This window comes from Aplidium turbinatum, chromosome 4 (assembly GCF_918807975.1).
Source record: "Aplidium turbinatum chromosome 4, kaAplTurb1.1, whole genome shotgun sequence".
Taxonomy (NCBI): domain Eukaryota; kingdom Metazoa; phylum Chordata; class Ascidiacea; order Aplousobranchia; family Polyclinidae; genus Aplidium; species Aplidium turbinatum.
Window position 1 is genome coordinate 12,308,928 of NC_137475.1, and position 22,893 is coordinate 12,331,820.

General features: G+C 38.5%; 1 protein-coding gene across 1 annotated transcript; it reads right to left on the reverse strand.

The window, feature by feature from the left end:
• Positions 1 to 7,024: 7,024 nt before the first annotated feature.
• Positions 7,025 to 17,940, reverse strand: LOC145769530 (lactadherin-like). Its single transcript, XM_082581179.1, has 6 exons — positions 17,776 to 17,940; positions 13,068 to 13,178; positions 9,371 to 9,418; positions 8,825 to 8,956; positions 8,211 to 8,392; positions 7,025 to 8,014 (listed from the first exon to the last, which is right to left on the reverse strand). The coding sequence occupies exons 1-6, from the start codon at positions 17,927 to 17,929 to the stop codon at positions 7,877 to 7,879; spliced, it is 765 nt and encodes a 254-aa protein (XP_082437305.1). The 5' UTR covers positions 17,930 to 17,940; the 3' UTR covers positions 7,025 to 7,876.
• Between the last annotated feature and the right edge of the window lie 4,953 nt (positions 17,941 to 22,893).

The following is a 22,893-nucleotide window of genomic DNA, read 5'->3' on the forward strand; positions in this document are numbered from 1 at the left end:
TCAAAAATAAAATTCCGAAAAATATTTCGGGAAAGTATTTTTATAGACGCCTAATAGAAGGCGTCTTTTAACGTTGAAATCTCTATTTGTTTTTAAATACGTAAGACATTTACCCCATTTTTAAACCATTCTGCTCGCGTTTCCTTCGTCTGCCCCACCACGAGCTTGCCACCCCTGGAAAGGAAATTTAATTCTGAACACGATTCAAAAATAAAATTCCGAAAAATATATCGGGAAAATATTTTTATAGACGCCTAATTGAAGGCGTTTATCAACGTTAAAATCTCTATTTGTTTTTAAATACGCAAGACATTTCTTCCATTTTTAAACCATTCTGCTCGCGTTTCCTTCGTCTGCCCCACCACGAGCTTGCCATCCCTGGAAAGGAAATTTAATTCTGAACACGATTCAAAAATAAAATTCCGAAAAATATTTCGGGAAAGTATTTTTATGGTCGTTTTTGTGATGCTTACTTTTCTTGCCATATCACATATAGCAGTCTTAATAGATACGATTTTTTGTCTAACTTTTCGCAATTGCAGTTGCTTTATCTTTGACAAGTCGAGTTTTTTATTTAAATTTCTGTGTTCACTGTTCATTTGGCTATGGAAAAAATATAAGATTTGCTTTGATGTGGTAACGAGAAGTGATTTTATCAGCTTCCGAGTGTTGCTACTTTCATCGCATTGTTTATCGCGCAAATTTTTACGGATCATTTTTTTAGGCGGATCGCGCAGAATTATTCTGCCAGAATGACGGTGGTCAAATGACGTCAGAAACTTAGCGGATCAGTACTGAATATTCCCGGACAAAAGTCTGAAATACAGGTTCCGTATCGGGTGGCCCAGCTCAAATATCCTATTTTAAAACCTCAAACAAACCGAACTTATGGCATACGCTGAAGCAATTTTATTTTACTTTACGTTTAACCGCAATATGCGCAGGCTACTCGTCAAAGTTGGAGACATAGCAGTCATAGCTCACTATATAGGCTATCACTGGACAAAATACATAAAGGCATTTAAGCTCATTTTTTCAAGAAAAAAGGGGGGAGTAGCCTAAGCATTACGTACAAACATCTGTAGGATTGCCCCATGATCAGGGGCGGCGAAACGATTTTTGACTGGGGGGGGCAAGATTATGAAAAAAGGGCACTTTTATTGCTGAAAGGCTATTTTTTTTTTTAAAGTTTTAAGATAAGATATAGCAATAATGCTCATCATTGAGTAATGATACAAGTGTCCGGTATACAAAGAACAATGGCACGGAAGAGCATCATGCTATGTTATAATAATGTAGGCTAACCTACTGTGATACAGAATTTTGTGTCTTGAATATTATTTTGAGGCAGAAATGAAAGATTATAATTAGGATAAAAGCGAATAGCCTAACTGAAATTGTTAAATCTTATTGTAAAATGTGCAGTAGCTTACATGACCTTAAAAGGGCACCATTGCCTCCTTCCCCCCATCTACAGAAAAATTGAGGGCAGGAGGGCATCCGCCCCCCCCCCCCCCCAGCCAGCAAGCCCATATGGGCTGATGTACGGGCCCCATGTGAGCTGCCCATATGGGGCCCATACACATTGTGTCCGCGGGCATCACATTGCCCCCATATAAGCTTCCCATATTCATTTATGGGTTTCATGTGGGTTGCTCACACTCAACTCACAAATCTAATATGGCCTGCTCATATGTAACCCACAAATTTAATACAGGCTGCCCATATGTAGGCAGTAGGCTATATCAGGTAGGCTATATATATAACTGCAGACAGATGCCAAAGTGCTCAAACTGCAAGCAGTGAACTTTGCGCAATGCATAGCAAGGTGCCCCCAGTAAAGTGCTCAATCGGCGTAAGTCAAAAGCGTCAAGTGTTCAACTGTTTTATTTGCATCAACTGCACACGGGTACAAAGGATTGACACAGCGAGAGAGCACAAACAAACATAGCCAGGTCGAAGACTTTAGGAAACCGGCCTGCCACACCCCGCGGCGGCGGGGAGCGGCGTGATTTAGGGGTGACGATGCACCGGGAGGGGTAAGTCCACCAGCTTAGGTTGCGGGGGCCAGGCTGGAGAGTCGAGGTAGGCCTACCTGTGGAGGGAGAGTGTGGATCGAAAACGTTACATGACCCGTCTGCTAATTTAGAATGGTGGAGCGGGCCAGGGAGACAGGCTCTTTCTGCATAGCCCAGAAAGATGGCCTGCGACGGACCGGCCGACCCGTCGCGTGTGGACGCTGGAACCGGCAGTAATTGACCGCCGGGCGGCGCCCACGTCTCCTTCACGCAACCTCGGCGCAGGTACTTGACTCTTATATCCGGTCTGCCAGTAGGCAGAGCGGATAAAATTGGGGTCTACCACGAGGAAGAGAGTCAACTATTTAAGAGTAATTTGGCTCTCGTGGACTGCATTTTTTTTTACTGCAGTTTTTTTTTTTCTTTTTGCACAACGCTCAGAGTTCAAGATGGATACCACTACATCTTGCAGGTTTACAATTTTCCATAAGAAATGGATTTGTTTCCTGTCTCATCATTAATGCGTCCGCTCCGGGAGCTGTCCATACACCCAAACACTCAGCAGGCACACCATACTTACATGGAAGATACCTACCAGGGAGGCGAGGGACCCACTACGACCGAAGGGACCCACCGCGGTAGATGGTAATCTGTGGATGTAAATGTTTGGTTAGTGGCTGCCTCAAGCTGATGTGTCTGTCTCGACTTTTCTCTTGCTGATCTTGGAGCAGACTAGGAGATGGCGGGTCAAGCATGAGAACTAGCGCGTTTTGGTAGATAATTAGTTTTTATTTTATTTGAGTTTGTTTGCGTGTGTGTATCTTCTTTTTGCCCGCTTGAAGAAGGGCACCTGTTTGGAGAAGACGGGCCACTGCAGTCTACCTTCTTCTTTTCACAGTCGTTTAGTCTGTTCTCTTTTAAAGTCTGTCTTTGAGAGTTTGAGTGTGTGTATTTTTCAATTCCCCGCTTAAGTTATTTCATAATATACCGGTAGTGCCTTTTTATCGGTAATAGCCTATCGTGAGAGTTATGAAAGCGATACCGGTTACACAGTTATATAGCTTTAGAAACACGAATGTGGTCAGCTAAATTTTGTGAGAGTGGCATTTGCAGGGGCGCCGGAACGAAAATTGACTGGGGGGCAGGATTATGAAAAAAGGGCACTTTTTTTAAGTTTTAAGATAAGTCATAGCGATAATGCTGGGCAGTCGTTAATCGTTTTTCCCCTATTAGCCATATAAATTGAAATGTGAGACAGATGAAGATAAATGAATGAAATATATTGACATAGCTTGAACAAGTAGAAACAAAAGATAAATTTCACGTTCACAGCGTCACAATCTGCTGCAAAGAATAAAATGTGTCTACGGAATAATTTGTATAGGCCTACAATATATTATAGACAGTGACGATCGGTGAGGGAAAGCAAGGAAAGCAGTGCTTACCTGAGCGAAAACTATGCAAAGTAGGCTATAATGACTGAATTCTAGGTTTAACTTCTTATTATTTTTATCATGTCTATTTTAACTTGAAAATTACTGTATTCGTGACTAGAATTACTCGTAACGCTTGTGAGTAGTCTAAATCCTCACCAAACCGCATGTCTTGCCTATAAATGCCAATTAACGCAAACGCTTCTGTCAGAAACAACCACTGAGGCTCTAGGTAAGCAACTATCAAAGTTGCTTACCCAGATTCAAAAATGTCAAAAAACGCCTTCGTTTTATCCAATCATCACTCGTTTTGCAAAACGTCACCAGCTGCTTAGCCAATCAGATGTGTTATGGTAAGACCAGGTGAGTCTTGCTTTCCCAGTGACGTCAATGCATACATTCGCTAGAGCGGCTAGACTAACTCGTCAGAATGGTGCTCGTCACGGTACACAGCACAAGCATCATAATGCCGAAATAATTGTTGCTGTTTTTTGTTGTCTCCTCGCCATGTACTGTACTTTAGCTTACTAGCTTTCATAGTCATGCCTTTGCCCTTTTTACAGCGTTGATGTAACGTTACTTCGCCAATGAACGTTCAGGTGCGGCTGCAATATTTAGTTTGTTAAGCTTCTATACGCAGGAGGCAAACTTATCCAGCTTTTTGTACAAATTGCTTGCGGTTGTAATGTTTAGACCTAAGTGTTAGTTTTTGTAGTGTAGGCCTAACTGAATATCTCAGAATGAACATTCATGACGAATTAAATATTTAGACAACTATTATTCCATGTCTAACACTGGATTTTGGTCCTGCAACGTTAAAATTAAGATTGTTCATGACTTCTAAACATTAAATGGATGTATGATCACGACATAGGCGAAGCACAATTTGACAGATTTTTATGTTTGATTTGTTTTGAAAATGCTCTCAGAGCGCACCAAATTGGAAGTGTTTTTCAAAAATTTCTGGGGGAGGCCCCCCAGACCCCCCGCTGGAAGTGTTGCCTTCGGCAACACGCCTTCGAGCTTCGCCCGACGGTTACGCCCTTCGTGCCTAGGCCTACTACCTTGCTGCAGCATATTTACAAGTTGCTTTCCCAACGGTTTAAGCCACCGAACGTCACTGGTACACGATGTACTGCCCGAAGGGTGTCCACATAAACAACATTCCTGAACTGAGATGGCACCTGTTTTGCAAGAACTTGGCGGAAAATCAAAACTTGTCTCCAACAATTGGTGCATTAGAGGAGCACGTTGAACGCGTGCGAGTTCAGAGTCGTGTCTGGTGCCAAGCCACTGTCATGTGGCAACAGTTCGTTGATCCACTTCAGCATGACTACCATCAGGATGAATGTGGGATTTTACCTATCACCACAAAGATTCTACCTGCACCACAAGCCATTATTCAGCTGGTCCGATGCCAATGCAAAACCAACTGCTCAACCCAGAGATGTTCGTGTCGAAGGAACAACTTGACCTGCACCGACTTGTGCCCGTGTGGGACAGACTGCGAAAATGACGTTGACTGTAATGCTGGAAATAAGACTCAGGACAGTGATAACGAAATGTGACATATAACAACTGTTCAGTGTGGTAGTGTTTGTATGGGTGTGGTGATGTACATTGGTAGCGGTAAGTTGAAAATGATCCTCGCTATCAGACTATGCAGATATTGTAAATAACGACAGCTGTTGGAAAATTGAATTGTTTTTTGTTTGTCCAAAATATGACAGTGGTGTGCAGGCTTGTTTCTAATGAATTCCTTAGTCAATATACCTTAGCACTAGCATGTTGAATGAAGTTTATATCTCAACTACTAAGTAGTAATGTAACGAAATATAATTTCGGCGGCCATTTTGAAAACCAATATGGCTGATAATTGCAAAGTGGTTAACGCTAGGTATCTATGTATGCTTCTAATGGATGCCTTGACCCCTAAAACATAGAATTAGCATGTTTGATAAAGTTTCTAAGTTTATTAGGAGCCGAGCCTATATCAAAATATATATTTTGCGGCGGCCATTTTGAAAATGCAAAATGGCGGCCATGGTGACATCTCTGCAAATGTAATCAACGTTTTTCGGATTCCTCATGGTCTAAGCTTTCCGAAAATGTATAGGTTTGCTAATCTCCAAAAATTTTGAACGAAACTCTTTTGTTTGACATAATGAACCTAACTAATACCTTATATGTAGCTATATGGTGTTTTGTGGTCACAAATTCCTAGCGTGGCACTTTTATATTGTTGTAGCTTTGTGATGTCAATGTCTGTACTAGCCGTGATGATTGTCGACTGCACTTCGGTAGGTGAATACTCTGCATAGAAAGGTGCTTAAATTGGAAAAATAGAGTGTACTGTATGACTGCATCAAAAAGTAAACTTACTCAAAATGCGATCTTGCACTTAACAAAGTTAAGCTACAGTAAAACAACTTGACTAATTTAAACATTCTCGGTAGGCGATAGGTATGGTGTCCGGTAATTTCATCGAAGTAATTTCATCGTGGTAATATCATCGTGGTAATTTCATCGCATGGTAATTACATCGCAGTATATCACATCGTCAGGTAATTACATCGCAGTATGAGAGCTGTGTAGGCTACCAGCTGCGGGGCGACGGGAGCACCGCCCTGAAAGGGCCGGCTCCGGCAAGAGCACGGTCGTAGGGGACCCGAAAGATGGTGAACTACGCCTGGGCACGCCGAAGCCGGAGGAAACTCTGGTGGAGGGCCGTAGCGATTCTGACGTGCAAATCGATCGTCAGACCTGGGCGTAGGGACGAAAGACTGATCGAACCGTCTAGTAGCTGGTTACCTCCGAAGTTAGGGTTAGGGTTTGGGTTAGGGTGGGTGGACGTTAGGGTTAGGGTGGACGTTGACGAAGACGATTAGATTACTGACGATGTGGTGTCTTGCAATGTACTTAAAATGCGATAATGCGATGACAATGTATGCGATGTAATTACCATGTGACGAAATTACTGCGATGAAATTACCACGATGAAATTACCACGATGAAATTACCGCGATGAGATTACAGTGAATCGATAGGTATAGGCAACAGTATAACCTCTGGAGAAAATGCAATACGCTTCGAGTACGGGTCGCTTGTTTCTAATTTTCATTCAAATTAAACCTTTCAAGAAATATCACAAATGTATATTTTGCACTGTTTATTATTTTATAAACCGCATTTTGCGTTACTTACGAGTTTTGGTGGGCCACATTAAAATTGTCACTTATTTTTGTCCTTGAAATTCGGCACAAAATTAGGAAGTAACAATTAGTAGCCTACATATAGGCTTGTCCGGTTATTTTGACTTGTTGGTCTTGCAGGTTAAATAGACCTTTATACTGTGGGCTACAAGTTTTGAACTTCATACAGCTTCAACGACAAAATGCCAAAAAATTCTAGGAATCCTGTTCTAAGAAGCCTATTCTGCTCTTGGAAGCTTACTTAATTTTCTTCATCATTAAGCGATACAACTTAATTAGTAGGCTATGAGCCCAGACGACGGCGCAGAAGTTCTCGAGGATCTGATCACCCCTGATGTAGAATCTAGACACCGTACACAAACGCCTTTAGAACTGTTTATGCAATACAATATACAATGATAGTCATACAATGATACAATGATGGGTTTTCATAACAAAGCTGCACATAATAAAAAAAATTCTGTTGTTGTTCGTGGAGAAACATTTTACACAAATATAGAACCCAAGTATCCTATACGGTTGCTTGCAGTTTTTAGTTGAAACCAACTGCAGCCTTTAGTTCTACTGTAGTAGCGGATCTATGAAAAAATTTAGCTGAAGACCAGACTTTCAATGACGTAAATTTTAAGCTAAATGAAGAATGCAATTTTGTGAATAAAAAATAATGAAAAAAAAACTGGCATGAGGTCTGGAGGCTTGTCGCCTTAAAGAACTTAGCAATTTTGTTTTATTCGCTCTCTTTTCCTCTAAAAGTCACAGTTTGTCCAACCAATCATCCAAAGAAAGAGTAGATTTCTAAACAAGCTGAAGTTACAAGAGTTAGTTTAAAATTGAAGTTAATTTTCCATTTTCCTTTTTTTTTTTATAACCATGAACGAATTTCATTATACACTTATTTTCTGACGACATTTTGCCTTTCTTATAACTTAGTTTTTTAGAAAAACTAAGCTAAAAGTCGTTTGTTAAAAGGTCAGCTTTTTCCTATGCAAAAACTGCTCATGATTAGAAAAAGCGATGATTTCTTTGACAAATTTTTAGAATGCTGTAGAATCCATGGATGTTTTTTTTTTATTAGCATTTGAATTCAGGTTTTGGCCGTGAAAGCTCGTGTGCAATGACAAGGCCTATTTACAGTATTTTCTTGATCATGCACAAAAGTCATTTTGTCTGAAAATTTCTTATCCAACGTTGTCAAGCATTCAAGTTAACTTTATTAACAAGTTAACACTTCTATTCTAAATACAGGCGCTTCATGATAACTATCCACAACCAAACGAAGGTATCGAGCAACGATCGGTTTTGGAAATTTGTTTGTTACTAAGCTGTTTTGATCTCTGTTAGCTTGGAAGACCTGCAATTAACATAATAACACATTAAGTATTGCTAATTTGCTCTAGACAGATAAAACCAAGCAACCACACGGCAATTAACATAATAATACATTGAGTTGCTAATATTCTATAGTTGTATAAAAAATTAATCTAATTTGCTATAATAACGGTAGCCTATAGTTTATTCATTGTCGCTCTAAAAAAATGCACTGATACCTTTTCTGTTCCATTCTCAGTAAAAATAAACTGAAGTTGACTTAAACTATTTCCGTAAGAGATCTTGAAGCCCGTAACCCACTGTATATAAATAGGCGACTTTCGTCCTTGTGTGATGACCCCAGTAATAACGATAGGAGATCTGAAATCTATCTGTAGCCAGGCACCAGGCCGACGATTTGCTGCAATAAAGTTAGTTTAAAAGATGTCTCATGAAAATTTATTTTTTGTGACATCATATCAAGTTATTTTGATACAGTGGGCCTACTAAAAAGTTATAAACACTGAGCAGTGAGCAGTCTACTCACTACTAATTCTGATCAGCTTTGTGGTTTGCACTCACATTAGGCTTATATCTGATAGAACAAAATTTTTTGAACGTAGCCTACAGAAGTTTCATGATCGCATGACTTAATGCCACTTTGCTGTATTTTTTTTACACGAAAAAGCGTAGTATTGCCTGGAAAATGAGTTTACTAAGGCCACAACTGGAAGCTACTTTTGCATAATTTTCAAAGGACTTGTTTTAGGCAAAAATCAATAAAAATTAATCAGCATGTAAAGTAGGCCTATGTAGTATTTACGAAAAAAGTTAAACAATTATTTCATCTTACCCGGTGCCCAGCCGTCGTTATTATCAAGCCTTGCTTGCCAAGGCGCGTGAACAGGATGCGGATACGAGGAAGACGCACTCATCTGGCCATTCGCAATTCTTCGATCTTTCAATCCAGCGTAGCAGAGTTTCACTAAACAGCACAAAGAATACACATAATTTTTAATTTTATTAGCACTGTAAATTTCTTACCTTAATCAATCCTATCATGTGAGTGACATAAACTCAAACTACAAATTGCTACATATTTATGGAGTTGGGTTACTGTTAAAACGTATTGCTATGGAGTTGGGTTAAAATGTGCGGACAAGCCAAAGTTCTTCCGATGTAAACTCTGATATTTGAATAGAAAACCGCAAGCCTCTGCGGTAAAATCAATTTTTAAAAATGAACTTTTTCTATGAGATAAAGTTGTCACTGTCATCTGCAAACCATAAAGTAAACTTTGTTTGTATGACTTTTCTGAAACTCTTGCAAGTGAAAGATAAGCTCTGAACGATTGTTCAATTTTAAAAGATACTTTTAACAAGCACTTAATAAACATTACCTTTGTCTGTATGGCTGTGCTGGAACTCTTGCAGTTGAGAGATAAGTTCTGGAACAAACCGATCAATAAATACTACTTTCAACGTTAATTTTTTTGCTAATGTATTATAATTAGTCATAATAAAGCCATGACCGCTTATAATGAATGAATGTGGAAGAAACATAGCTGCGATGGAAAAGTCGTGCTTTAAAAGTCAAAGAAAGAAACAAATTACAAAAGTAAAGTTAAAACTGTTGGTAGTAGGAAAGAAATTAAAATAAAAACGAAAATAAAGATAGAGAGCCTGCGTTAGAAAGGATATTATGGAAGTGGGGTGGAAAGAACAGGATGAAATTACTTCTCGCGTGCCAACCTTCTCGTGGTGAGTTCTCGTATCTGAGCAAAAATCACGCTAATTGCAGCAAACCGAGTCATACTGTATTAGTGAATTTCAGAAGTGGTAAAATAACTTTTCCAATAATATGCCTACCACCAGACTCGGAGATTGAATGGCTAAACGTAGATGTCAGCGTCGAAAAAATCGTTCACATTGAAAAACTTCGGCCATTTTCCCTTTTCTAATTTGACCAATTTGCATTAAGGCTATAGGTTATATGCAATTTTGTAATAATAGTAAGATACCCACACACGAAAAAGACTCCTAACAGACAAAAATAAAAACGTATGCGTAATGGCGCCAGAACTTTTAGATTTGCGTGAATTCGGCAAACGAACTTTGAAGTATAACTTATACTTACATTAGGCTAATTTCTACAGTACAGATATGAAAATGGAGAAGGCCACTGAGCATTCCACCCCTCAGTAGGTTTATGTGTGCCATAGCCTAAACCTTGCAAAACAAGCACATTTCTAAATCAGTGGTGCAAACTACACAGAAATTTTCTATGGTGAAGGAGAGGTTGAAAATAAATTGTGTGAAGGTATACGAACAGAACCATAGTAGGCTAACCACCTGCTACTCCGCGCGGCAGAAACAAATCCGGCTTATAAAAGGTTAAAAAGTGTAGGCTTGTAATTATACTCATTATGTCAGAGCTGCTAGATTGTTCAGTGAATCTAATCGACTTTTTGTTTTTTTAAGCTATGTATAGGCTGAGAATGCAATTCACTGTCCACAAATAACCTATCGCGCACGATATTTGGTCGGTCTTTCCTAAGTAGTCTAGAAAAAGAATTTTCCTGAGAGTTAAGATAAGATTACATCAAAACTCTTGTCGTAGTGTTTCACTTTTTCTTTTACTTTTTTACAATTTGCTCAATGGTGATATAAACTTTTGAAAATATCTTACAGTCTTACATCCTTGTTGATGCAGCATTTCAACTTTCATGTCATATTGTTAAACCAGCATTACGTTATAAAATATTTTTTCAATTATTACAAATAATAGAGCCATAATCTGAACCAGCATTGTCATTGGCTCGCTAACAAATCAAAAAATAACCAGGGTCAAATTAATTTACACCTCACTAATCTACAATTTTACGATAAGTTAGGTGAAGTTTGTTGAAAACAATATTTGATTGCTTTTCCCGAAACATGATAAAATCGCTATAAACTAGAGGTGTTTGAAGCAAATCGGACAAAGTACTTCATTTCGTTTGAAAAGATTAACTCGAAAAGAAAAGCTGTGCAAAGACATTGCGTAATGAAAATTAAGAAAATTTTAAAATAGCCTACAGTCCAGAGGTGTGCAACCATTATTACAGGAGGGCCAGATATAAATAACTGGGTGAAACCGCGGGCCGCACGTTTATATATGATTTCTAGTAGTTGCAGGCACAGAAAAGTAGTTTTTTTTGTTATTCATGTTATTCTTATGGCATTATAAGAGATTATCTCCTAGCAGAATTAATATGTTGACGCATGAATTTGTGAAGAAAACTGCTATACAAATTTATTGTAACACCGTCTTTAAATGAGTTCAGTGATAAGTTTGCAGCTTGCTTCTTTTCCCGACGGCTTTTTCCAAATTTACTTTAATAATGGAAGTGCTCGCAAGTCGAAGCCCGTTTTCCAAGTGTTCGTTTGTCAGAATCGATCAATAAGGAGATTTCTTGACGCTCATTTAGAAAAAAAATTGTTCGCACAAATAGGTTGAGCTATTTTTGAAGCAATGGATTTTTTTGAAATGTGGAAAATCATCTTGATTGAGATGTTTTCGATAAAAATTGCCAAGATTCATTTCTAAGTACTTTGCTTTCAAATCCGTTTTCTCTTGAAGATCAATCAGTTCAAGTTGGATATCAGCTGGTGCTCTGTCAATGTCTGTGTCGAATGGCGAAAAGAATCCTCCAAACAAATATTTATGAGATTTGAAGTCCTTGAAACGAGCCAAAAATTCATACAACAATTTTTCAAATTTAGTTTTTCTACTCAGAATGCATGTGTAGCCTATGTGAGCTTTCCAAAGTCGTAATTTGTTCATAAAGCCTTTCATGTGACCACACATTTTTATGTTCCAAATAATTAAACACAATGGATTAGTGGTGGCCAGTGAGAGATTACTAAAGTGGCTAACAGAAGATGCGAAATCTACAATAAACCACTCCACAATGAATTGTTCACACGTACCAGACTAAACTAAATTATAAACACGTTTCGCAGGCCGCACACAATTCAATATTGGCACATCTTTGCGGGCCGCACAATTTTTCGGGGGCACGTGCCCCACTGCCCCCGTGCCCCTGAGACTCTACGCTACTGCTGTGTAGCATAGTGGAGCAGCACTGGACGGAGTTTATCAAATTAAATCGCCTTAGAGCTAGAAATAGCACAATTTCTTGAGTTTTGAAATGAGATCATTCAAACGAAAAAAAAAGAAAATTCACATTGTAGCTGATTGTCTAGCTCAGGGGTGACGAACCATTTTGCGGTCGTGGTCCACTTTGTCAATTACACATGAGTTATCGGGCCACACAACTTTTTAATCGTAACTTACTATGAAATCTTTTACTGTAGAAGAGACTCAAAACATTATTCATGAAAAGTAACAAACGACCAAAAATACAAGGTGAAGTTGGTGAATAGTGTTTTCACAACTTTACCTTATAGCTTTCCTATTTTCTAACTTTAAACCCTGAAAGTTAGTGTTTAGGGCAAGAAAATAGCTATGGAAAAGTGTACCAGTGAAGGCATAAAACAGCTTTGAGATGTCTCTTGTCTTTAATGCATGAGTGATTGTCAAATAGTTTTGCGGGCCGCACAAAATTCTTTGACGGACCACATGCGGCCGGCGGGCCGCAGGTTTGTCACCTATGGTATAGCTCATTGTGCTACTTTGTAGGTTATAGCACCTACAGAAATTTAATCTTTTGAGCAAAACTGTTGAGAATATCCAACAAACAAGGAGTGTTCCAACTTATTATACCAAATACCAAATTATTCACACTCAGAAAAATAAACCAAGTTTCGGGCCAGGTTCAATAAACAAAAAAGACATATGCAAATACAGCTCTCTTCGTGTTATGTCTACCATAATAATATAAACCGGACGCTTTTCCCCAAACATACAGTAGCAGTCTGCTACTAGCAGACACAACATCTTTTACCGCTTCCCGTAATACACCGTTACAAATTACTGACACAAAGAAATAAATGAGCAAGTGAGTGTGAGCGAGTAAACGAATTAATATGCGATTGAGTGAGTGTGACAAAGAATCAGTGAGTGGTAAAATGAAGGAATCAATGAAAATATACCTGATTGCTGTTCTAATTTTCTTTCCAGATCTTGGATTTTTGTTTCCAGCTTGACAATGTCTTTCATGGCGTCATCAGTTTTTCCTGGAATTCCTACATCTCCCTTTTCCCCTTCAAACCAATATTAAATTTAATTTATACTATACTGCACTACGGAGGCTATGGTAGCCTATACCATATATGCAATATTTGTCCCAAGTTTCCAAGACACACATATTTCAGTATGTGCAATTGTGCATCGCAAAGGAAGTTGAAATAAAAAGAGCAAAATTAAAGAGAAGTTAAAGAAGAAAAATTTAAAGAGACATAGTCCAAAAATTTCTAAATTTCATCACGAACTGATCAAGAACGAATAGCCTACCACAGGGGTCACCAAAATTTTTTGTATGCGGGCGCCTTTGACACTTAGGAGAGCTGTGGCGGACCACACAAATAAAATTTTAGGTAGGTTGACTCTTATGCTAGAAAAGAACGCATTTCGTACCCAGTATCCAGCGTTACATGCTGTTAATATTTATCTTAGAATACCGCAGCAACAAAATTAGTCGAACAACGCTTCTGCCAGGCCAAGCTTCTTTAACAATACTTTTGACTTCTTTAACATTGCCTAATAAACGAGGTCACTTGTTTTGCGCACTTATAGCGAGGCGAGCGGTTTCATGAGAATATTCATCGCCAAGCAAGAGTAGTGTTGTCACTTCACTTCACAAAGATATCTTGCAATTAACAGTTTCAGTAAACATGGAAATGTTTGACACATTGCTATACAGGCAACAATATCACCTGCAAACATATCAGCAAAAATAGGCTCCAATAACAGGGAGAAAGAAAATAGCACCATGAAACAAACGCTTGTGGAAATCACTGAAAAAACGTTTCTATCGTATAACTCATGAACGGTGTTCCCACTAAAAAAGCAATGAGTTGGTTTTTCATCCTTTTTGTGAAAGTCTATAAAACCGTCTTTCCTTGTTTATTAGATAACTGTGACTTGCAGTGCTTTTCAGCATGGCAAGAATTGTTGATTAACAACATTTTGCAGTAGCCTAGCCTATTAAGCTAAATATTTTTTTAATACCAGAAAATTCTTTCAATTTATAGCCTATATTTAATATTTTTCTAATTTATTATAAATTGAGTTGGCACACCGACCTATTTTGGCAACAAAAACTTGCATAAAGGAACACTGCTCGTGAAACCCAATAACGATGAAACGCACACTAGGCCTATAAGTTAGTTTTTACAGAACATTTATAAACTTAAAATAAGCAACTCTATGCTCACAGACATTTTCGAAATTCGAAAACAGACGTTTTAATCAACCACTGGGACAGTGTGGCTGGACATCGCATTGGAATAACTTTAAACGACTCCTCCCTACCTAGAACTACAATCTGATTGATCGGTCGGTGGAATCGTATGCAAAGCGAAAATGATGTACGCTTTCCGGAAAGTATTTTTTTTGCCTTCATGCTGTTTAACTCCCCAAGCAAAATATGTTTGGTTATGGCCAGGGCCGGATTAAGGTTTTATGGGGCCCTGGGCTGAGCTGAAAGTGGGGGCCCTTATCAAGTGACATTTTTCGCTAAAAATTAATGGTGGAGTGGGGCTACGACACGGGCCCAGTTGCATGTATCTGTGGCACCGAGCCCCAAACAGTGGACCAGTGGCTTAGCCAGAAAAAAATTTTGGGGGCCAAATATTTGATGAATTGAAGAGAACAACAAAGTGTTTGATTTAAAGCCATCGCCACTTGATGTGCAGTGGCGTATCCTGGTGGGTTGAAGCAATAAAAGTGGTAGAGGGGTTAGAGCGTGCCGAAGGCTCGCGTATTCTAGGGGGGTCCGGGAGCAAGCTCCTCCGGAAATTTTTGAAAAATTACACTCAAATAATGGATTATAGCGCTTTCTGAAAACACTTTTAGGGTAATATTTGTATGAAATTTATTAGCAGATAAACAGCTATTAACTTAATGAAGATAGCTTTTACACACGAACGGGCAAAAACTGCGGCTAAAATTAGAGAACACTAAAAACTCAGCTACACAAAAACTCAATAACTACACAAAAACCCAACAGAGTAAGCCATTCTGAAATTGCTTCCACGAATTAGTTCAAAGAAACGTAAATCGCGTAAATTTTGCGCGATTTACGATTTGCAAAATTTATTGGTGTCTTTCTGTGTGTCTAAAACAAGTCCTTGGGGATGTTAATATAGTCAGATGTCTTGGAAAACGATATAAATTTCTACACACTTTATTATTTTTCAACAAAGGGCTCAACTTCGAAATCCAAACTTGGAAAATTTGGGGTGGGGGCATGGCCCCTTTCGCCCCCCTGGCTACGCCTATGCAGAGGATCACCTTCTTGTTTGCCCTCGGCTTGCCACCCGGTGCAGTAGGTGGGACCTGTCAGTGTATAACTCCGTTGCGGAAGAATGTGTCAATCTGTGGTGTAGCCTATCAACGAACTTTAGAAGACTCGATAAGAAGAACTGCATCATATCAAACTGACCATCTTGTATGAGATAATGTCTTCAAAACAGGCAAACCATCTAGGAATTTTTGATGGACTTGCCAACGATGAGTAGACGAGACGAGCCATCAATAAAGGCTTTGCAACAATTCAAAAAAGCTCAGCGGTCAGCGGCAGAACGGCATGTTTCTACACGAACATTTAGGCTACCGATTAAATTAAGTGAATGTGCTGTGCAAGGGACATACTGTAATGAGCTACACTACATTTCTCGCGCAGAAGAGCTTGAAGACCGTTATACTTGCCACTCATGTTGGCAGCATTATCATAACTGTGACCCGTAATCCCTACCATTTTCAGATATGAAAGTATCAAATAAATATGTTTTTTGTTAAAAAAACGAAGAAAAATTGAATATCTGGGGTTGGGCAGGGGTGCTGCAGCACCGCAGCACATATGGGTGAGCCGCCCTTGCTTGTTTGAGATACGAATTAAAGCAGTAATCTCCAGCTGTGCAACTAAAAAAATTAGTAGATTTTTTCTTTGAGATGGGGGCCCACAAAAGTGGGGGCCCTGGTCTTCAGCCCAGTCCGCCCCCCCCTTAATCCGGCACTGGTTATGGCCTACTTGTCCGCTGATACCTTCCGCGGGCCGCACATAACGGCTTGGTGATCCCTGGCCTACCATAACCCAATGTCTAATGCATCTATCATAAGCTTACATCAATTCATTAATTCGCACCAAGTGTATCAAATCAGTTATGTTATAGAGTCATTTGTCAAAAAGTTGTTCATGCTAATTGGATTTTTTCAATTCGCTCAAGCAGTCTATACGCCATTACTACGTTTTGGCTCTTTTTCAATTTTGGTCGTAAAATAAGCAATATTTTGTTTTCGGTTTCACTTGAAATAAAGATCGTGAAATAACAGTTCCTTGTATCGAGTAACATGGTAATTTTAAGCACATTAATTTTTAGTCATGCAGACTAAAAACACGCTTACTAAAATGCGGCAATAATGCTTGACGTAGATCAGGCTACATGGTATTGCATGAAATCGCTCCGAAAAATTTATTTGAAAATTAATTATTGTGGAATAACTTCTATTTATAATACGAAAGGCAAATAAACAGACAGTACGACTCAACTAGGCTATATGACAATAAAATAGTTGAACAATGATGATTCAACTACGATATTATAACTATATAGGCTATAGAATTATAGATTATGAAAATAGGCGTGGATTTGCCGCCATAAATTTTAAAAAATAAATCAAAACGTTAATTTTAATCTTTACTTGAGATTAATTTTGACGAAAATGCAAAGCCAAATGCTTGTCTTGAATGTGCTGAACACACTTACTAATGAACCCATGTATTTGCAATTAAAATCGTCCAACTGACCCAAAATGTCGACAAGATAAGAAGGCAATTTAGCCAAAGTAAATCTCAGAAACGTTGGGACAAGTTGTGTGATTTTTGTCGGAAACAACAACACATGTAATTGTTAAATCAGAGTCGCTTTAAAGCGCTTTTTATCATACTTTTGATATTTTGAGGCCGAAAGTCTGTCTTTTTACCACTCCAGGTTGACGATGATATTTCCCGGATTGCATGAAAAAGCTACCATAAAACAGCCAGTGTTAGGTTAAATTATCCAAGACGCAAGGATCTTCCAGTTCATTAAGTGGGTTGAAGATGATATTATAATCGTAAATGATGTGATCTGCCATCTGTTCTTCAGCAACACATTCACAAAAAAATGCAACCCCCTTTAATACATTATTTTGCGGAAAATCCGACACCGTTGGGCCAATGGAACGATTCGACTGGCGTCGGGAATGAATTTGCAAGTAAGGCCACGGTGTCATGCAGTATTGTAGACAGCTATTAGATCTAGAATGATGAGCTCTGACGTTTGCTTTAGCTTTAAATCAATCCTCGACGTCCTGGGTGGAGCAACCTGATCCAGAGAGGATTTCACACGCGGAAATTCAGCTTGCTCCTTTGGTAGGAGCAGATCTACAATTGGAGAAAGGCGTAGATCAGTCTTTCGAAGACTTTGAAAGGAACAGAGGGAGAATGACGATCGATAGCTTGTTGGGTCTTCGGGTGGCTTGTAAAGCTGAGAGATCGCAACTACTGAATGAATTGAAATACTGAAGGTCGAAATACTGCAGGTTTAACAACACAAAACGTAACTTGAGCTGGGAATGTTACAAATTGATTATTACCTTTAATTCCAGGCAATCCTGTAGAAAACTGAAAGAGGGCGCTAATGGCCCCTCTTTCAGTTTCGTCATCGTCTCCACAAGTTAATTTCACCTCCTTAGCGCTTTGAGTAAGTGTCCAAACAAACACAAAGAAAAGCAAGGCTAAGAATTTCATATTTACTTTAAATGGAAAACCTACAAACAGTTAACAGTGATCTGTTAATAAAAAAGTATGAAAAATGACTCACCTCCCAACCCACGTAATTTCCAAAAACATACTATATTTACTCAGTTTTTGTAACATTTTCTGGCATAATGATTATAATTTTCAAACTGTGACTTTTTCAAAATTTCTATGGGCATTTTGCAACAGTTAGGTAAGGGTTTGGTTATTAAACTGAGCAATACTTTCATTTTCAAAAGTCTTTTAGTTTTAATTTTATGTAATGTTGTAACTGACGTCAAATAATTTATTTTCATACAATAGGCCTACATTGCCAAAACTCTCCATAAAAAATTGATAAAAACTTTTGCGACCACGGACGTATACACACTTCTTGAGATTTTAACCATGATGACCAAGGACGTATCCATACGTCCAAGTTTAAAGGGTGTTTCAAGCAAAAAAATGTAAATGATGGCAGATCCATCCATAATCTTTACCTGTCCTGATTCATTCTGCTGTATCTCCTAAGGTATTGCGGGCAGAAGCGAAGTAAAATTTTTCTCATGTGCAGAATTGTTTTGGCATTCGATTAAACTAAATCTTTTTCATATTATTGTATCATGCTTGGGCAGTAAAGATTATAATGAAGTATACATTTCTGCCAATTAATTTTTAATTTTTTTTAGAAATTAGAAATTAGAAAAAATACCGTTTGGAAAGTTGCTAGTTGTACATTGAATGTGTTAAATTTTATTGCAAAACTTTGCATCTTCGGGTAGCTGAAGGTGTATGCTTTCATTTGATGTCAAGATTGTGCGTCTACGTCGATCACATGAGATATTATTACGGCGTAAATACAACAGGTTTTTGTGAAAAATGTCTGGTTATTTAGATTAAAACGTCGTGACCTCAGTGGTTGCGAAAGAGTTAAGCCGACTGTTTACAAGCATGCTGAAACTTCTGTACGAAATTGCTTAGCAATGTAACAAGTTTGCGTATAGGTCTGGTGCTGTACTGAGTTAGGCTGAAACATCTCTACAAACTACAATGTCAATACTCAATAACTTTTAAGTCACTGTTCAGTTGAAACCGATAAACCAAACACAAGTTTACCCAAAGAACACGACATGATTGCTGTCAAAGTGAAAATAATACTTGGAAAAGATGCAGTTAAAAGTTACATTAAACAAGAGAAAAAGTTGCATTATGAATATTTTAAAAGCAGTCCGAATCATCTTATAGTATACGGCAGGGCTTCCCAAACTGGGGGTCGCGACCCCCCAAGGGGTCGCGTAACGAACTTCAGGGGTCGCAGAAAGTATATCAATTTGCGCAAGGTACTGCATAATAACACTTCTGTGCGAGATGCTGTGACAGTTATTAGCTTTATTAAAAGTCGCGCACTCAATAGGCTACCTGTATTTTTGAAAATGTGTGAGGTGAAATGGAATCGGAGTTAAAAACTCTTTTACTGCATCGAAGAAGCTTCAAGATCAAGTGGCGCTGGTTCGACTCTCGGGGTGTGCGCTTGAGCAACGCACGTTAAGGACTGCTCTCTATTCAGCGGCATCTAATGAATGGAATAGTTCCCCGGCAACAAGACTTCAACAATCGGAAACTTCACTTTGTCAATCTCGGTGACCGGGCCTGCGTCAGTGATTCAAAGCCTCTACAAGTATGCGAAACTGCCAGGATTAAGCTCTGCAAGAAGCTTTCCCAGTCCGAGGATAAAGATTCACTCAATCAATCAATCAATCAATCGTGCAGTGAGGTGGCTTTCAAAAGTCAAAGCTTTAAAATGGCTAGCCAATTAACGTTGAAAACCGATATCGTAATTTTTCCAACAGAATAAAATTCAGTCTTGGTCCACCACTTTCGCAATGACATCTAGCTTTTAAAATTATGTTAAATGTCAAATTTGCTTAAAAAACTAAACGAATTTAATTTGTCCCTCCAAGGAGAAAACATCAATATTTTGCATTGAAATCTAAAATTGATGCGTTCATCGAAAAATTGAACATCTGGAAACCAGAATTTCAAAATGGTTTATCTGAAATGTTCTCACTTCGCCTCCGGTCCCTACAGTTTAATGGTAGCCTACGGGGCCGGGAAAAATTTTAGGAGATTAAAATGGGTAGCGAGCAAAAAAGTTTGGGAAGCCCTGGTATACGATACTGATTGTTAAAATCCTTATTCCCTATTTTTGTATACTTGTAGAGGCTTTGAATCAATGACGCAGGCCGGTCAACGAGATTGACAGAGTGAAGTTTCCGCTTGTTGGAATTTCTTAACCTCAGCGTTAAGGCCTTAGTGTTGCTCACATGTATCAAATTAATAACACCATAGACTTAAGCCTAGCTGTTAAAGTATGAATAATTTTGATCACGCTTCTAAACTAACACAAACTGCATCTTGACTTCAACATAATCGCTCTTTGTGGTGTGATAATTCAGGTTCCATATCTAATGCCCATTGTAGAAACAAAATAATGAATTTTTAATTTCTTCGACAAGATGGGATAATTTTGTCAATAAATAGATGTTTTTTTTTAGTGGTATCTTCTATACTTTTTTTGCTAATGCTTGCTTTGCTCAACTAAACTGTTGTCACAGCAATTTTATGGTGTCTGGAGTGACTCTAGACAAACAAAATTTACCGATTTACAGCCTATTTTGCTAAATGTGTGATAAAGGTTTCGTATAGAGAGTTCGCTTTGTTGAACCATAGACAGACAAAACAAAGTAACTTCAACGCGTTTAACGTATTTTATTACACAAAGAAATATAACATAATTAAAACGAACTCAAACGTTTTCAATACGAACTTGTGTTCTCATCAGAAATTTCTGATAAGGACACAAGTAGCAAACGTGTCGAAAGCGTTTAAGTTTATTTTAATTATGTTATATTTTTTTGTGTAATAAAATATGTTAAACCCGTTAAAGTTACTTTATTTTGTCTGTCTATGCTAAATTTGAAATAATAAATATAAATAGGCCTAACTAAAAAACCTGACGTCTTCTTTTTCATAAGAACTTTTATCTTCTTTGCAACTTCAAAGGTTAAGGAGCTTTATCTTTTACTACCCTTGAGCAGTGACGGCGACTCGGTCAAGATGTTTTGACAGATGTCGAGCAGCCACTGAATTGACTCTTCATCCAGTTCACTCATACCATTTGGCACATGGTGGATTGCGCAGTTGCAAATGGTGGTCGGCGTTTGTTCTTCCTTGCCACACTCACAGATTGCTGTTCGAACTAGAAGCTGGCTAGATATTTGAGTTGTATAATGAAGGGCGAGGTTGTTGTTTTCAGCTCATGCAGCCAGACTTTCGTCCCTGTTAATGTACTTGTAACCCCAGTCGGTGTGCTGGCAGTTGAAATCGCTAGCGTAGATATTGGGTGAAGGGAGTACTTACATAGACAATGCATTTAGACGTGCAAATGATGACTTGTATATATTGATGAAGCTGTAATTTTCAGAGTTTAGGCAAATTCATTCTTTTTCATCATCGGCGGAGTTTCTAAGCGTCCAATTCAAGCTCTCATGAACATTGAACAAACGTAGCAAGGCTATGCGTTCTGCTTTGAATAAATCCAGCTATAGCGAGTATAGTGTGGAATTATTAGCTTATCTGCAGAAGCACATTGGGTCTCCTGAAGGAGAGTGACAAGAGCTCGGTTCTTGTGAATGAGCTGGTCAACTACATCAATCTTGCTGGATGTGATGCCGTCGGCGTTCAGCTGAAGCATGGTAGGAAGACGGTATTTGTTGACAGGGGAACTGCCGCGCTCTGAAAAGAGTGGTTCCAGTGAAGTCTTCAAAATTAGTTCACCAAATCACACCTGAGATGGATATTCATACAGTATTTCAGTTTCGGGACATGCCATATTTTTTGTGACACAGTGTGAAGGAAAGGGCGGGCAGAATTCTAACAAATTTACAAAAAATTGGTACTACAACGTGAAAATTATGAAAAGTATAACAAACGATAAGTTTCTGGGCAGCCGATTGTAGCATCGAATAGACAGCGATAGACACGTGTTTCGCCCATGAGGCTGGGCTCATCAGTATCGCACCGTATTCTTGCCACTTGGGTAATCGACCGCCGCTTTACCAGTCAGTTTAACTCTTATCCTTGTGGAAAGAAAAGAGCCAACAAAACCAGCAGGTTCCAGGGGTAGGACATGTGAAGCCATCCTACCAGAGGTAGGACATGTGAAACCAGGGGTAGGACATCACAGTATAACAAACGTTGATGCACATTGTATTGCAAAATCATTGTGAAGTAGAAAAATTTGGAGCTAATAATTTTACATACAGAAATAAACAGATGTTCGAAGTCTCTTTCCATTTGAATTTTCTCACCTGCTTCTAATTGTCGTAAGGACAAGGTCAATTAATATCTTTCTCAATATTAAATCATTAAAATATACTTAGGTTACTTGATAGTACCTATACGTAATATAAAAAGATAGCTTTGATTTGATGATTATTGTGAACAGTATTAGAGCACAAAATGCCCACAATGCAACCCAAAACAAAATAAAGTTGTTCATAGTTGTTTGAGGTTCAAGCTCTTGAGTCCCATACCACAGTATAAGATGTTAATACTTTTTAAAACCTTAATTTTTACAATTTCGATTCTCTCTTAGAAATTGTGCTGTACCGAAACTACGATGCCCTCCAAAGTGTTTTTCTATAGATCCTTTACTATTGTTAATATGATCATAACATTATTCCTGTTGAAGTTTCATCGAATGGAGTTATTTCTGTTGTTTTTAATGCAGCGATTTGCAGCAATAAAAAAAGTAGTAACAAAGCAGTTCCCAAGCTCAGCATATGTTGCAATGTAAAGTAAAATACAGTAAGCTACGATATATAATTTTCAAACACTTGAGTGCTTCACTAATCATTATTAGTTATTACCCGTCTGGATCTCTAGTCACAGTCACCAGATTTGCAACATGCCAT